Source organism: Anticarsia gemmatalis, chromosome W (assembly GCF_050436995.1).
Source record: "Anticarsia gemmatalis isolate Benzon Research Colony breed Stoneville strain chromosome W, ilAntGemm2 primary, whole genome shotgun sequence".
NCBI lineage: Eukaryota > Metazoa > Arthropoda > Insecta > Lepidoptera > Erebidae > Anticarsia > Anticarsia gemmatalis.
The window spans coordinates 2,384,055-2,402,639 of NC_134775.1; the positions used below are offsets into that span (position 1 = coordinate 2,384,055).

Genomic DNA, 18,585 nt, shown 5'->3' on the forward strand with positions numbered 1-18,585 from the left:
CTGGAGACTAACACTGAATGAGACGATATTAATAATGCAATGTTAATATCAATTTGTCAAGAATAAAAACAATATGTTTCTATTTTAATAAAGATAACAAATAGCAAACGTTGGTTCAGTATCGAAATCCTATTTTATACCTAGTACCTATTATTACAACAATAAATCTGTGTCCTCTTGATTTGCGTGCAGCGTGTAAATGTTAAAGATAATCTCAGGTAGGTACAAATAACACATTCAGTTGGTTTCTACTGATTTGATAATAAAGTAATGTTTTTTACCGATATTTCCACATTTGAATGTAAGCAATAGAAACAAACATCACTAGCGCGGCACGACAAGACAACTACAAAGCGCACCGTGCGACGCCGCCAAACGATCGGCTCTCTTTGTCGGTGTTTATGCTGTTGAATTTCGCCCTTTGTCGGCATGATTTAATACCTATGCCATGTTTTTATTTTTAAAAATGGATACTACATTTAAATTAACCAGTTGGCAAGAATTTATTGTGCGTGTTGGTGGTGTCGTAAAACCAAGTGCTTAATCCCGATATGTGAGTGTCAGTCAGTAAATTGAGTCGGCTGTTATCAGTAGCTAGACGATTTTCGTACTTTTTTTATTCTGTAAGTTTGTGTGTAGTGTTGCATGGTTGTTTGTTTGACGCATCTGTAACGAATCTCTGGCGATATGCCGTACGCTATTTAGGTAAGTAATGTAACAATTTAATTTGTTTGATTTCATAATTCATCAATCATTTGTGTATTGTCGTTCGTTAATCAGCCGTTAACAGTAGGTAATTGAGATTCGTAGTTATGATTTCGTCAATTTATGTGTATGTACTGTGGGATGGTAATCCTATGTTCGATGCAACTGTATTCAAACTCTCGCGATACGCTACGTTCTGTAGGTTAGTAATTTAACAATAACTTAAATGGCATAGTTAAGTTAATCAGGTAGTTGCTAGCCAATCCAAGACTGAAAGTATTATGGGAAATCAGTATCAATTTGTTATCGTTACTAAGACAGAACGTCCCGCGCGCAGTCACCGCCCATCGCGGCGTCAGCTGACAGCGCTCGGTCGCGGTCGCACACATAGAAGCGGCGGCCGTGTAAGGACGAGCCGCTTCTTATGTTCGTGCACAAGCGCTCACTCACACTACAAAAAAGCAAAAAAATAAGTTGTCCAAAAACATTTTTTTTTTTCGGATTCGTGATCAGATTCATGGGCAGTATCGCCTCCCAAAATATCACCAGCTATTTTGAGAAGACCCTGTATACGCTTAAACTAAGGGTAGATTCGGCTGTGTTTGTCCGAAAAAACACGTTCCTATGCTAATTGTAGATTTCGCGATTTTTGCCGAAAAATACGAGTGAAAACTATAACTAATCGTAGATTCCGCGATTTTGACCGAAAATACGAGTGAAAACTATAAATAATCGTAGATTCCGCGATTTTGACCGAAAATACGAGTGGATATATCAACTTGGCGATGTTTGGTCCAGTTAGATACATAAGGATAGACACGGGGTTATGGAAACAGTGCGAATAAGGATTTACTCACAGTAGTCTGCTGCTGCCCATGCCGAGTTGCTGTCGTGAACGGTGTTAGCGAGATGCTGCTGCTGCCCGATGCGGTATTTGACGAAATTTGTAAGTTCTTCGAATCTTAATCAGGCTATTAGTTGCCGCGAAGTACCGATTTTTGTGTACGCAACGACGAACTTTACACGAACTTAAAATCCGACCCGACTGCGCCAATCAAATTAATGCACAGAGCTTTATTTAATTAAAACAAAGGTGTGCTCGCATAGCATCAAGCCGAGACAATTACAGGAACAGAACTGGATTATGGTACAAATGACAAAGCTTTTATACATATGGTTTTAGTCACGTGGTATCCGGTATGGCGTGATACATACAATCATGGTATTCATGAATGGTCTTTACAGTGAAGAAGTCATCGTAAATCAAGTGGTTATAGTTTTGGCGCTCATTAAAGTTACAGTACCAACTAGCATTTGACACCGTAACTCTAACCCATTGATTATTGTTCTCTAACCTATTGAAATTGTTTGTAGAGGCCTAGCAGGATGCATAACTACCTGGTTTCGCTGTAGCTTTAACCATTGAGACTGCACACGCGACAAAAGCTTAAAAAATCAAGTAACTTCTCCCGTTTTCTCAACATTTCCTTTCACTGCTCTGCTTCTAGTAATCGTAACGTGATGAAAATAAATATACTATGACCTGCCCATAAGTATGAAGTACTAGCTGACCCGCGCAACTTCGCTTGCGTCACATAAGAGAGAATGGTTCTTAATTTTCCCCGTTTTTGTCACATTTTTTACTGGTACTCTGCTCCTATTGGTTGTAGCGTGATGATATATAGCCTATAGCCTTCCTCGATAAATGGGCTATCTAACACTGAAAGATTTTTTCAAATCGGACCAGTAGTTCCTGAGATTAGCGCGTTCAAACAAACAAACGAATCTTCAGCTTTATAATATTAGTATAGATAACTGTACCAAGTTTCATTGAAATCCGTCAAGTAGTTTTTGTAGCTATAAAGAATATACAGACAGACTGACAAAAATTTTACTGATTGCATTTTTGGTATCAGTATCGATCACTTATCACCCCCTGATAGTTATTTTAGAAATATATTTCACTAGCTGACCCGCGCAACTTCGCTTGCGTCACCTAAGAGAATGGGTCAAAATTTTCCCCGTTTTTGTAACATTTTTCGTTGCTACTCCGCTCCTAATGACCGTAGCGTGATGTTATATAGCCTATAGCCTTCCTCGATAAATGGGCTTTCTAACACTGAAAGAATTTTTCAAATCGGACCAGTAGTTCCTGAGATTAGCGCGTTCAAACAAACAAACAAACAAACAAACAAACTCTTCAGCTTTATTATATTATATAGTATATAGTATAGATGTACAGAATTGATCTCTCTACAGATTTATAATAAGAATAGAATGCAGGCTGTTGCTACCATCCGCCTTGATCTATGACTATGCAATCTATGCATTGTATTTAAGAATAAAATAAATAAAATTATTTACATTCACACTGTCCCGTGTGGTGACTTACTATTATTTTGCTATATACCTCAGTAGTTTTTTAAAGTCAAGTAAAGTCAAAGTACGGGACGATTCCAAGATTAAAAACCTAGTAAAATACCAATTTCAAATTCAAAAGCCTAGTAAGTTCAATTCGCAAATTCAAAAACGTAGGATAGGATAGGATTTTGAGCTTGGAAATGTTACTTACTAGCTTTTACATTTTGTAACCTCCGAGTAGGAAAGGCACTTGCTAGGTTTGAGCATGTTCATAACTTTGATTCTATATAAGATAGATATACAGTTGTTGTTGGCATAGACGTAGCAAAGTAGCTGCGGGGTAAAAAAAAGCGACCGTGGTTTAACCGGCTTTGCAAGGAAGCCAGGCTAGTCAAGCAGGCCGCCTACAGGGCTTGGACCACGGCCCGTGCTAATAAGGATCCAAACATCTCTGATGTGAGACGCAAACTAAATGCTGACTCGAGGTCCAGCAAAAAGACAATTGCCAGAGCTAAATTCGATTTCATCGGCTGGATTGGTGAGCGACTTACGTGCTTTTTGGTCTCTTGCTAAGGCTGCCGAAGGAAACTTTTGCCAGTCGTCTCTACCACCATTGCGAAATGCCGATGGTGACTTGGCCCACAGTGCTAAAGAGAAAGCCGACCTGCTAGGGCAACTCTTTGCCTCGAACTCGACCATGAACGATGATGGAAGTGCGGTACCGCCTACTAACCCGCCGTGCCAACACTCTTTGCAGGAAATACACATTTCGCAAAGAGAAGTGCGGCGGGAACTAAACTGTCTAGACGTTCATAAGTCGAGTGGGCCAGACGGCATACCTGCAGTGGTGCTCAAGCAGTGTGCTCCTGAGTTGTGCCCTGTACTAACGCGACTTTTCGCGCTTTTCTACCGCAAAAGGCAAGTGCCGTCTTCGTGGAAGACTGCCCATGTGCATCCAGTGCCCAAAAAGGGTGATAGGTCGGACCCATCGAATTACAGACCTATAGCTATAACCTCCCTTCTCTCTAAGGTGATGGAGCGTGTAATCAATACACGGCTCCTCAGTTACCTAGAAGAGCACGATTTGATCAGCGACCGCCAGTACGGTAATAATAATAATAATCATTTATTTGCATAAATAAGGTACAAAAAGATCTTAACGTAATTACAAGAGTATCTCTTATTCTGCCTTTCTTATTAGCGTGCAAATATCACATAATAATTGATTATATACTAAGTTTTATTTATTACATGCTATAATAAATTAGAACAACAAAAAAAAAATAACATTTACAATTTATAATTAAGAAATTCGTGTACACTATAAAAGCATTTATTTACCAAAAAATTTGTTAATTGAACCTTAAATTTAAAGGAAGGAAGTCTTAATATGATTTGATACTTTATTATATAGTTTAATACACATTATATAAGAGTTATTTAAAGATAATGACAAATTCATCCTGGGTTGATATAATTTGTGAGTATTAGTAGATCTAGGTGTATAGTAAGTTGTCCTTTGTTCAAAAAGATCCTTATGTTTCAAAACAAATATACAGCATTCTAAGACATAGAGACATGGTAGAGTAAGCAATTTATTATTTCTAAATATAGGTCGACAGGATTCTATTTATTTCATTCCAAATATTGCTCTTAAACATCTTTTTTGCATTCGAAACGCCTGATCAATTTCGACACAACGACCCCAAAGTACAATACCATATCGTAAAACCGATGATATGTATCCGTGATATGCAGTCATAGCAGCGCTTCGAGATACTTCATTGCTTATTCGCTTAAGTGGATAAGCAAAACTGCTCAGTTTACTGCAAATTTCATTAATGTGATTTTTCCAAGAACAGAATTTATCTAATGTAATACCCAGGAATCTGACTGTTTTCGTTTCTGACAACTTAACACCTTCATGCATAATATTTAATTTTAATGGTTTTGTCCTATATGTATGAAACTGCATTAATTTGGTTTTGCTTAAATTAACCTTTAAATTATTCCTATCTAACCATTCAATAGTAGTTTTGAGCGCTGTGTTTATTTCTTGTTCATATGTACTTTTGTTACTGCCTTTTATTATAATTGATGTGTCATCTGCAAATAGTACACATTTGTGATTCATATTGTTTGGAAAGTCGTTTATATAAAGCAAGAACAACAGTGGGCCCAAAATACTGCCTTGTGGCACGCCATATTCATTTAGCATAAACGAAGAGTGATATAGTTCGACCGTTTTCGATAGCTCATTATAATGGGATACTTCCACTTTCTGCATTCTATTCGATAAATATGATTCTAACCATTTGTATGCCAAACCCCTGATTCCATATTTAGAAACCTTTTCGAGTAAGAGTTTATGGCTAACATGATCAAAGGCTTTGCTCATGTCCATAAACAGTACTGAAACTGGAATTTTGTTGTCGATTGAATCAGTTATTGATTTTAGTAACTGAAACGCTGCTAGGGATGTAGTTTTATTCTTGCGAAAACCATTCTGTTCGTCTTTTATTATATGGTGTAATTCTATTTTGTACCTGTTTCATTCATACGCTCAATTCCTGATATACAAACATCACACGAAAACACTTACTCACACAAACATACTTTACTCATTACCTAAACTCACACATCATCCACACGCAAAATTCACACAAGCAACAAATCATTCTTTTTTTATATTACTATCATTCATATTTGTTATTTTTATTGTTTCTCAATTACATACACAAACATAGAGTTTCTCATGTTGTTTCTGAATGTTAGCATCAGGGAGAGGCCTGGTGACCTGTAATACAGATTTCATTAAACCTATCTCAGGCACCAGTCTTTCACAATGTTATGTTCATATCTGCCTCAATGTATATGTTACTAGCTGACCCGCGCAACTTCGCTTGCGTCACCTAAGAGATAATGATCTATACTAATATTATAAAGCTGAAGAGTTTGTTTGTTTGTTTGTTTGAACGCGCTAATCTGGGGAACAACTGGTTCGATTTGAAAAATTCTTTCAGTGTTAGATAGCCCATTTATCGAGGAAGGCTATAGGCTATATATCATCACGCTACGACCAATAGGAGCAGAGTACCATTGAAATATGTTACAAAAACGGGGGAAATTATGATTCTCTTATGTGACGCAAGCGAAGTTGCGCGGGTCAGCTAGTATATAATAAATTTAACCCATTAATGTCCCACTGCTGGGCAAGGGTCTCCTCCCGTAATGAGGGAGGGGTTAGGCATTGAGTCCACCACGCTGGCCAAGTGCGGGTTGGGGACTTTGCATGCCCTCAATAAATGTATTGAACAAATTTTAGGCATACAAGGTTTCCTCACGATGTTTTCCTTCACCATTGGAGCATGTGATAATTATTTCTAATACACACATAACTTCGAAAAGTCATTGGTGTGTTGCCTCGGGTTCGAACCTGCGACCACTTGCGTGGGAGGTGTCAACTTATACCACTCGGCTATCACTGCTCTCTAACCTAAGAGAACGGGTCAAAATTTTCCCCGTTTTTGTAACATTTTTCGTTGCTACTCCGCTCCTAATGACCGTAGCGTGATGTTATATAGCCTATAGCCTTCCTCGATAAATAGGCTATCTAACACTGACAGAATTTTGCAAATCGGACCATTAGTTCCTGAGATTAGCGCGTTCAAACAAACAATCAAACAAACAAACAAACTCTTCAGCTTTATTATATTATTAGTAGTATAGAAGAATTAAGGTACCATTGTGAAAGAGAAATAAATTATATTATTATTATTATTATTAGTTACCAAAAATAAAACTATTCATCAAGACGGATTACTAATCAAGAAACTATTAATATTTTAGACCGCTCTTATTCCGATTATTTGCCGATAACAACTGCAAAATATGAGGATTTGCGAAGTCTCTGTCGTGGCCGCATAATGCCGAACGAATATCATAATTATTATGAAAAATTGCCAAACACACGGGATACGATGAACGAAGAAAATACGGATATAGATTAATCTGATAATTAGTACAATTACTGATTCTCGCGACATTATTCCGTCCATTTCAATGACGCTCTCTATAAATTTTTGTTGTCGTAAAGATATGTTAGTTTTTTTACTATAGTTTTTTAATTTTAATTGCAAAACACTGACAGCAATTAAAACTGAAGGCATAATTTTGACTGATTGCAAGATAAGTTCAAGATAAGAGAATAATTTAACACTGATTATATTTTAAGCAAAACGGATATTTTTATAAAAAAATAACTTAAAGTTGTAGTCCAAAAAAATATTTTTATTGTTATAAAGTATGATATACGACTGATTTAGGCTACTTCCCATATGGTAAACTTCCCATTTGGTAAACCTCAAATTATACCTACTAAAAAGTTGCGCTTGGTAAACATTTCGTTATTTCGTTACTTCATACAATTAATCTTATTTGGTAAACTATGTGAGTATTGTTATTTTTGTACGGTACAGTCGGTGTGAAATTATTGTTGAAGTTTTTAAAAGTTTCAAAGTCTTGAGACAAAATCTCGACCATCAAAAAGTATCAAGGAGCAGTAAAGATAATCGTAAGTCTGTATATTTCCAAACTAAAATTTCATTTACCCAAGTGGAAAGTAGAAGTTATAACTTTTTAATTGTAATTTAATTAATTTAACAGTTTTTATCAATCTAAATCAATTGACATCGGTATATATTAAGTATTTACTACATTTAGTACATACCCAGTACATGTAGTGTTAGTGTGATACTACACACCACCTGCCAGCTGAACACAAACTAAATCTGCTAGTCACTACACACCTATAACTACACAATGTCTCAATTGAGTGAAATCCAGATGACTCAGGCGAAGCTAGAGGAGTCATTTAGCAAGAGGATGGCTGAACTTGAGGCGCAGTTGCAAACTGGTGCTGCCAAGGACACTGTGGCCAAGGTCGCTGAGGAGTTCCGCACCTTCCGCGAACTTATGTTTGGTGTGCTTGGGTTGCTTCGACAGCAAATCAGTGAGTGTGCCCGGATCGTGGACTCCATAGAGACTCAGCACCGAAGAAAGGATCTTCTCTTCTTGGGGATCCCAGAGTCAGCAAAGGTCGACCCACAATACATCGCTTCGACCATACTCAATACCAAGATGGGGTTGCCGGACATCTCAGCAGCCTCCATAAGACTCTGTCACCGGATTGGTGCCCCCGGAGGTAAGCATCACCGACCCATTCTGGTGCGCTTCACGAGTGCGGATACCCGGAGCGCAGTTTTGCGTGCCAAGGCGAAGCTGTGGGGAACGTCTATTGCAGTGAAGGAGTTCTTGACGCGGTCCCGCCAACTTAATTTCGCCAAGGCACGTCAGCACTTCGGTATGAGGGACTGCTGGACCCAGGACGGCGTCATTGTTGTGAAGGTCGCCGACGGTAGCCGCCACAAAGTGATAACTACCGATGAGCTGAACGCGTTGGCGGCCATGCATCCTAAGGTGACCGGTGCCGCTTCTTCCCATTCTTCCCAGACTGGAGCAGCCAGTGCAAGTGCGGGAACATCTGCGGCTAGCTCGAAAGCACGCAAGTACTAGCATTATTGTTGTCGCTATGTTATTTGTCGGAACTGAGAAACCGTGTCGCGCTTCACAGTTTAGTTTTGTTTCGCTTAATATCTTGCGTAACACGTAGTTAACGTTTACCCTCTAAATTTTATTTATTCATACTCTATTCTTATTTACTTAAAAGAACATACAAATTGGACTTATGTTCGCTACAAAAAGAAGTGAGATGCCATCAAAAACATTCTGTAAAAACCTCAAGTCTCGCCGTAAAAAGTTGTGAGATCTATATATAATACCAAGTCGATTAATCTATTTAGTCTCTTCTTAAAGGACCTTCTGTCTTAAGTTATTACGTATGTTATTATCATGCCAATTAAAAAAAAAATACCTTTAAAACAAATAGATCGACCTGGACATCGCATGATTTGATTATCTGGGGGCACGGAAGTGCCCCCGCAAGTCGAGCAAAAAAAAGCGGCACGGCCGTAACATCCTTTTCTCGAAGCAATTCGGGCTATTTTTGACACCCCTATAATTTCGTTGTGGATAAAACAAGAAGCCTGGATTTTCAGCAACTAATCAGTCATTGTATAAACACGGTATATTTAAAATTTCAGTCAATTTGAACCAGTAGTTTAAGAATGACAACTTGTTAAAATTTTGAATGAATTTTGACACTCACTGATTCACTGATTCACTGACACACTGACTCACTGACTCACTGACTCACTGACTCACTGACTCACTGACTCACTGACTCACTGACTCACTGACTCACTGACTCACTGACTCACCGATCATCAAAAGTCTAAGGTACTTCTAGCAGACTTAGAAGCTTAAAATTTAGAATACAAATAGGGTTTAGTGTTTTTATCATGGGAAAAATTTAATATTTTCTAATTTCGGTCCAGTTTTCTAAATACACCAACTGCAACAATAACTTTGTAATCCCATATAAATGTATAAGATTACAAGGTTACATTTGCAGTTAATGAATTATTATTACTGTAGAAAATAAAATAAATAGGTGTAAATAGGTACCTACTATATGAAGCATAACGGGAGGGGGTATAGGGTGGGTAAGGGTGTTTAGCCCATGAAACTGAACAACATTCCCATAGGAAAATATGTTACATTATGAAAAAAAACGTCTTTCCATACAAATTGGACTTATATTCGCTCCACAAAAAGAAGTGAGATGCCATCAAAAACATTCTGTAAAAACCTCAAGTATCGCCGTAAAAAGTTGTGAGATCTATTGTAATACCAAGTCGATTAATCTATTTAGTCTCTACTTAAAGGACCTTCTGTCTTAAGTTATTACGTATGTTATTATCATGCCAATTAAAAAAAATACCTTTAAAACAAATAGATCGACTTGGTCATCTTCTTCGTCCGTCTTCTTGCGGCCCGAGTTTCGACGTCGAAACTCGGGCCGCAAGAAGACGACGCTTAGCAGCCACATCAGTCAGCTCGTGACCACGGTCGTTGTAATGCGATCGAAACGTCGGGCAGCAAATAAGGTATCCTAACCTTTAAATTTTCAATCGCGTATAAGACCCGTTGCATTATAATATTATTTTTACAGAATGTTTTTGATGGCATCTCACTTCTTTTTGTAAAGCGAACATAAGTCCAATTTGTATGGAAAGACGTTTTTTTTTCATCATTCAACATATTTTCCTATGGGAATGTTGTTCAGTTTCATGGGTTAAACACCCTTACCTACCCTATACCCCCTCCCGTTATGCCTCATATAGTAGGTACCTCTTTACACCTATTTATTTTATTTTCTACAGTAATAATAATTCATTAACTGCAAATATATCCTTGTATTGTAATCTTATACATTTATATGGGACTACAAAGTTATTGTTGCAGTTAGTTTATTTAGAAAACTGGACCGAAATTAGAAAATATTAAATTTTTCCCATGATAAAAACACTAAACTCTATTTGTATTCCAAATTTTAAGCTTCTAAGTCTGCTAGAAGTACCTTAGACTTTTGATGATCGGTGAGTCAGTGAATCAGTGAGTGAGAAAATTCAAAATGTTAACAAGTTGTCATTCTTAAACTACTGGTTCAAATTGACTGAAATTTTAAATATACCGTGTTTATACAATGACTGATTAGTTGCTGAAAATCCAGGCTTCTTGTTTTATCCACAACGAAATTATAGGGGTGTCAAAAATAGCCCGAATTGCTTCGAGAAAAGGATGTTACGGCCGTGCCGCTTTTTTTTGCTCGACTTGCGGGGGCACTTCCGTGCCCCCAGATGAGTTTACGGAGTCTAGTGACAAGAACTTCTAGATGGTGTTTATTTAAAAATTAGAGTTTGATCTAATTTGATTCCGATGTATTTTGTTTTATCTGTCCTCGAGAGTGTTGGGCATGAACACGCATAGTTTGTCCCATTACGTTCATGTGCAAAAATGTTTAAAGCGGGATCAGGTAGGGCATTTAGCCTGTGAGCAAAAGCTATGTAGTTGGTTTTTTTTTATATTTAGGGTTAGAATATTAGTATGTAGCCACCCACTAACAATAGAGAAGCCGGACTGAGCTGAAGTGAACACTTGCTCCCAGCTATCGCCAGTAAATAAGAGAGCAGTGTCATCTGCATATGTAAATATCTTACCTCTATCAAGAGTGAGAGCACAAAGATCGTTAATATATGCTAGAAATAATGTAGGACCCAAAATACTGCCTTGTGGCACACCATATTCTACCAGGAGTTCATCGCTCAACCAGCTTTCAAACCTTACTCTTTGTTTCCTACCGGACAAATAACTTTCAAGTAATTTCAGCGGAAATCCTCTTATACCGAGCCTTTCCAACTTCTCCAGAAGGCGAGGGACAGAAACAGTGTCGAATGCTTTGGCAAGATCTAAGAACACAGCCAAGCACCTTTTCCTATTATCCAGGTTGGTTATGACAGCGTCAACCAACTCATGGACTGCATCGTTTGTGGACACTCCCCTACGAAAACCAAACTGTGATGATGAGATAAGTTTATTTGTTTCTAAGTATTTTACAAGCTGTTGGTTTATCAATCGCTCCAATATTTTCGATAACGTAGGCAGTATAGAGATAGGCCTGTAATTATCGACAGAGTTTCTATCCTCAACCTTGTGGATTGGTCTAATGACTGCCGTTTTGAATGCATTAGGAAATATTCCACTAGATAATGCCAGGTTACATATATGAGTCATCGGAAGAATGATAATATCTGCGTACCGTTTGATTATTTTGCTAGATATCCTGTCAGTGCCCGCTGTACAGTTATCTTTCAATCCCCTAATGAGATTCATTACCTCGAGTTCGTCAGTGGGTAGCAATGCAAATGAGTTAACAGGTGATAGAGAGTGGTAGTTAGAATCCGGAGAAGTGTATCTATTTAAAGAAGCAGTTTTTGTAGCTAGGTTCTTTCCCACATTTGCAAAGTAGTAATTAATTTTATCGATGTCTGCTTGGGAGTCACCAGAGGATAAAAGACTGGGTGCATGATCAGTTACATTATTAGTATAACTAATATTTTTTATGACTTCCCATAGTTTCTTTTTGTTTCCCTTCGATTCCTTGATCTCATTCCTCTCGAATGTTCTTTTGACTTTTTTAAGCAGAGAATTGCAAAAGTTCCTGTAGCGTTTGTAAGTAACTTTTAGTATTACATTATCGGGTTCGCGTTTATATTTTTTGAGAAGTCTGTCTCTATTTTTCATACACCTAAGTAGTCCCTTAGTGATCCATGGTTTACTGACACGTTGCCTTCTGGGTAAATGAATTATAGAGGTGTTGTCTCTCAGAGCGGTAGACACGCAAGTTATAAGTTGATCTGTCGCATGGTTGATGTCACTGCATTGCATTATGCTTTGGATATCGATATTATGCATTGCGAGATCTAAGCTCTCATAATTAACCACACGTGCAATATTCATTGTGTATTTGAGGCTAGATTCAAGGGAACAAGTTAGGCCTACACTCTGGTGATCAGTTATTGAAGAGTTAAATATTAGACTCGTAGCATCCATCTTTGTTTTAATCATTAAATGATTAAGACATGTACGACCATGGGTTGTTATACAATGACCTGTAAGTATAGAGTGACTTGCCAGTTTATTCAGATAATCATAAGAGCGTCTGTCAGTGGACCCTGAGGCGATATCAATATTTATATCACCACATAAGAAAATGTTTTTGTAGGTCTTAAGAGAAGTAAGTAGCTGATCCAGCGAGTCAATAAAGGAGGCGGTATTACTTTGGTGTGGTGGTCGGTAAATCCCAATAATGCAGGTTTCGGAATTTAATTTTAGTAACAAACAGTTTGCGTCAGATAGTGTGGGTTCTTCAAAAATGACATTAAGATTTTTATTAACATAAATCACTACACCCTCGTACTGAGTTTTATGCGATGTAGTTGATGCATACTTGTAATTATTTAGCGTAGGTAAAGAGTTTGCTGTAGGGAGCCAACATTCAGACAATACAAGGATATCCCAATGAACATTTGATCTCTGTAGTAGTGTGGTTAAGTTAGGCATGTTGCAGTTAATGCTCCGAATATTTTGTGTAAGTAAGTTAAGAGACATATTTCCATTTGTTACATACTTTTTTGCATCTTCAATATCGCAGGTGATCACTTCAGCCACTCGCAAGCCATCCAGGTCAGAGTTTATATGTTCAATATTTTGCATTGTGTGGTTAAATTTGGGTTGTTATAGTTTCGTCACGACTAATGCGTGACATAAATATGTATAATAACATGCATGGAAGAATAATAATTCTAGTATATAAACTCGGACCCAACGCACTCGCGAGGCAAAATATGACCGCTGAATATAATTATCAGTTGGTTGACTTAATATTTGTGATAAAGGGCGTTTTTTGAGAATAATATGTAAAGATGATGCCAATGATCCTGATGTATGATTTGTTGAGTGTGAATGATGAGTGAAAATTGTGTTTTTTGATGTATGGCTGAGTGTTGTGTAAATTAGTCTCTGGGGACTTAAACAATTCATATTGAAAAACATAATAGGGGTAAGGTAAGTAGCATGCATATCTAGATTAGAGTAACATAAATAAAAAAATAAACTATACATAACAAAACGTAAATACAGCTGAAATATGTAGTTTTAGTCACAGCATTATTTTAGACAAATCAGATTCTTCATTAATCCTTACTGGCATTGAGTCTTCACACTTCTTAATGTAAATTTTTCTGTGCACAGTCCAGGCTGCGACCAGTTTACGATTTTTGACGTGTTCACGAGCTACATAGAATATACGTCTGGCTTTAGAGGTTAAATATTCTGAAAGGAATATAGGACGTGATGGCCCACTAAGTTGTAAATCGCCAGTATTTAGTGAGGACTCTTTATGTTCGCGTTTATTTTTGTTGTAAGTCTTGAGCTGTGTGATTAGAGATTCCATGTGCAGGGTCGAATTAAAGGTGACAACTATGGTCGCGGATTTGGAGCGATAGATGTCCCTTGTATCTGATTCGCGTATAGGTGTATCTTGTCCATGACACAGCTTCGAACTGATGTGTTTTATTACACCGACTAGGGTCTGTTTCGATTCATTATCTTGCTTGGGTATGTTTCTTACTTCCAGCGTGCTCGATCGTGTAGATTTTTCAATAAAGTCTAGTTTTATTTCCAGTGTAGATATTAGCTGTTTCTGTTCTTTATTTTCCTGTTCTAGACTAGTAATTTTTGTCAGTAGTTCTTTGTGGTTATTTGTTAGGGTTACAACCGTTTTTTGGATATCCTGATTTTGAGTTATTATTGTCATCAAAGCATTATTAAGTAGCTCGTATTTATTGTCATGCTGGGCTTTGAGTTCAATAAACATAGCCTTAATTTCAGACAAAGACGACTGCGGCTGCTGGACGGGGTCCTCTAATGTGCGCTTGATTGTGATATTAAAGTAGTTATCCTCTGTCTCGGGTAAAATTACTTTGTTAATCGCAGAGTCTGAATTGTAATGTGCAGATGTGTTTAGCGTAACTAGTTGTGGTAACGTTTTAGGAGGTGAACGTTGAGTCATTTTTAGTCTGATGACTATAGGCTAATATGTGGATGCGTGAAACGGAACGTAGAGAGACGTGTGAAAAGGACAGATAGATGTCAAAAATCGAAGGTGACAGTTGACGTTGACAGTTGATGCTGACTGTTGACGTTGACAGTAATTGACGTTGACAATTGACGGTGACAGTTGACGCTTAGCTGACAATGAGAGTTGACGTTGACAGTTGACGTAGTGAGTTGACGCAGTAAGGCAACGATGACAGATGGCGTCTGGCTATTGCTATCCTGTTTTAACTATCACTTTACGATTACTCACTGCGTTGAATTACTGTACGCCTGGTACTTGACGGGCTTGTGATTGGACGATGGGCGAACGCAGGGCGTTGCTGTTGCAGCACTGCACACAGTTGCGACTCTGTTATGGGCTCCTGGTGTTTCACTCAATTTATAATTTATGATTTTTGGAAATATTTATTTAAATTTAATAACTCAAGAGTTGTACGGGTGCACACGTTTAAACGCTAGCGCGGTCCGAGGGAGAAGGAATACAAATGAACTAATAAAGTCATACAATCTTCGTTTTCAAAGCTGTAACGATATTTTAATACATGTGGATCATTGCACGTCACTTTAACTTCTTTGATTTTAGTCCAAGTAACTTTGTGTTTGTTAGGGTTTTTTATCCAGTTTTTTCCATCCAATAGCTTTTTGAAATTATAAAAATCTGTAATGCTCATCTCAATCACATTATAATAAGGCGGATTAACTTTGGATCATCTTACTGAGGCGTACCATTGTTCAGGCGTATATATAAGTTTATTGTTTGAGCTTCGCTCTATTAAAGCATGAACAGAATCTGCTTCATACTGAGTGTGTCCTCGCTCTAAAAACCTGTGAGTTATTGTTACACCATATTTTTTTGCAGCATAAATGTAAAATGAAAACACAATACGGTTTCGATTTTGCCCAGCACAATTATCTGACCAAAATATGAATTCCTTAGCGCCTTCATTTACTTTAGTCTTATTAAATTTAAGCAGACAACTTGCAACTTCACAAGCACCATGCTTCCCATTAATCTCTGGCCACATGTAACAATATGCTTCCTTACTAGCTAGATCAAAAACTGTAAAATTATGGACCGATACTTTTCTTTTGTAATAAAACAAACCCACATTTCCATGTGGACAATTCAATATTTTTTGAAAGTCGAAACATGCCGTAATTATTTGTCCTTTACTTTCAATAGCTAATTTCTTGTTTTTCTCCTTCAAAGAACAATGGCAAAATCTCATACATCATAATCACTAATTTTAAAATGTTGCGTCTTCAAATAAAACAAATGTTATAATATGCAGCATTAATTCCCGACTCTAAATATATAAATATGTTCATTAGGCGCGCCGGAGATCCTGAGTAATTTGAGTTTATATTTTTATAGGTTATGTCATCATCACTTCATTAAAATGTTATAATTGACCGTTAGCTGTCAATTACACCCTGTATTACTATCGTCATCATAGTGAAGTTGACTGCCTTAACCTTTCGAGCAGGTATAGCCCCAAAACTAATATGTACCCAGAGATTTCCGTATGGTAACCTCTGGGTCTTATGTCTACATTTCCAATTCTTTGCGTTAATAAAGAGATAAAGAGCCGATAGCTGCTGATAAACCATTTGTAGCCAACTTCACTCCGGCATATTTTAATTGAGTCATTGTTCCTACAACTAGACTGTTATATTATAAAACAAACTGTTTTATGGGGTATTTAAGTTATCAGATAGTATAAATCAGCTTGGTTGTAACAACAAAGGTAAATAAAAAATGAAAAGGTTACACATTATTTATTTCTTTCATACACATCTCTGATTATCATTTCATTTTAAAATTCAGTTGGTACATTATCTTGATGCCTGGGCTATCCTAAGTACCAGACTAAAGTCAGCACAGCAGCCTATTGTACGAGTATGTCTATCCACCGGACAACCTATTTTCGTGAGATATGTTATTGGATAAACCCAGCTAATCAGCAATGTGGCAACTCTTGTATTTTGTTCTAAAGCAGGGTATCAGCGGAAGCTATTCTATGTTACAATTCACGCACAGAATTCGAGTCAGTCTGACACGACTTCCCATACTTGAAGAAGTATTATACTAGTTCACAAAATCCAAAAAGCAAGGGAAACGTCCATGATGAATCAGTAGAAGTCATGTAGATGCAATCCAAATCGAAATCCGTTAGAGATGCAGGGTTGACAAATAGAGCAGAAATCCTCAGTAAGTCAGAGTTGTTTGAAAATAGGTACGAAAAAGCAATAGTAATCGAAAAACACAACAACACGTCAATGCCGAAAATCACCAAACGTCAACGACAAACAATTAAATCGAACCGAAGTAGACAATATATAGTTGCCATACTTTAAAAAGATAATACTACTAAAATATCTCTGTTGACTGTAAATATATCTTTGTATGAGCAAAATAAATGAGAAGTTTTCAGTTTATTAGTAACTGTTTTTAATAATTTGTCATAACAATATATTTCACGTTGAAGACTATTTAGTTATTTAAACAATTAAATAGACAAAGACAACATAAATCTACTTAATAAACAACAAAGTACCTAATGGCAACATTTTTAATCTAAAGGAAATGGAGAATCATTCTTAGATAGTCAATTTTTTACTTTTTGTTTAATCTATTAAATGTCGATTTCAGAGGTAAAAATGATATTCCTGAAATTCATACGATAATTAATAAAGTACATTGGTAATATTGAGATTCGAAGACGCTCAAAAAATATAAGTGATTTTTTTGCCATTGTTCTTTCTTGCTAATCCTTTTGATATCATATGTTGTTTTTGTTTATTTATTTCCTCTTCTGTCATATTACTTTAATTTGAATCGTAAACATGGCATTCGTTACAAATATCCTTCTTCGGTTTGTGAAATGAAATATTTAAAGAACAATGGCAAAATCTCATACATCATAATCACTAATTTTAAAATGTTGCGTCTCCAAATAAAACAAATGTTATAATATGCAGCATTAATTCCTGATTCTAAATATATAACTATGTTCATTAGGCGCGCCGGAGATCCTGAGTAATTTGAGTTTATATTTTTATAGGTTATGTCTATATCACATGTTTATATTTTTGTCGAATATTGTTTGAATGTTCATTTATTCGTAATATCACCCCTGTTATTCTCCGACGGGGCAGGCAGAGGCGAACATTGACGTATTGCCAATCATCTATTGTAGTATATTACTATCGTCATCGTAGTGAAATTGACTGCCTCAATCTTTCGAGCAGGTATAGCCCTAAAACCAATATATACCCAGAGGTTACCATACGGTAACCTCTGGGTATATATTGGTACTACTGCTACTACTAGACTGTTATATTATGAAACAAATTGTGCTATAGGGTATTTAAGTTATTAGATAGTATAAATCAGCTTAGCAAAGGCAATAAAGGTAAATAAAAAATGAAAAGGTTTTACATTATTTATTTCTTTCATACACATCCCTGAATAATGTAATTTAAAATTCAGCTGGTGCTATTATATTATCTTGATACCTGGCCTATCCTAAGCACCAGACTAAAGTCAGCACTGCAGCCTATTGTATGCCTATCCACTGGGCAACTGCAATTAAGATTCCTGTTCGACCATGTACGTTATTTTCAATTAGAATGTACCTATACGTAATATTGTTTTTGCGAGGTATGTTATTGGGTAAACCCAGCTAGTCAGCAATGTGGCAACTCTTGTATTTTGTTCCAAGGCAGGGTATAAGCGGAAGTTATTCTATGTTTTAATTCACGCACAAAATTCGAGTCAGTCTGACACGACTTCCCATACTTGAAGAAGTGTTAGACTAGTTCACAAAATCCAAAAAGCAAGGGAACCTCCGTGATGAATCATTAGAAGTCATGTAC

The 18,585-nt window shown here is 36.9% G+C and overlaps 1 protein-coding gene across 1 annotated transcript; it reads right to left on the reverse strand.

The window, feature by feature from the left end:
- Positions 1-13,747: 13,747 nt before the first annotated feature.
- Positions 13,748-14,659, reverse strand: LOC142985795 (uncharacterized). Its single transcript, XM_076134041.1, has one exon. The coding sequence runs from the start codon at positions 14,657-14,659 to the stop codon at positions 13,748-13,750; it is 912 nt and encodes a 303-aa protein (XP_075990156.1).
- Between the last annotated feature and the right edge of the window lie 3,926 nt (positions 14,660-18,585).

Bases quoted from the DNA above. Each gene is read 5' to 3' on its own strand.
- LOC142985795 (XM_076134041.1), bottom strand. From the start codon at position 14,659: ATGACTCAACGTTCACCTCCTAAAACGTTACCACAACTAGTTACGCTA.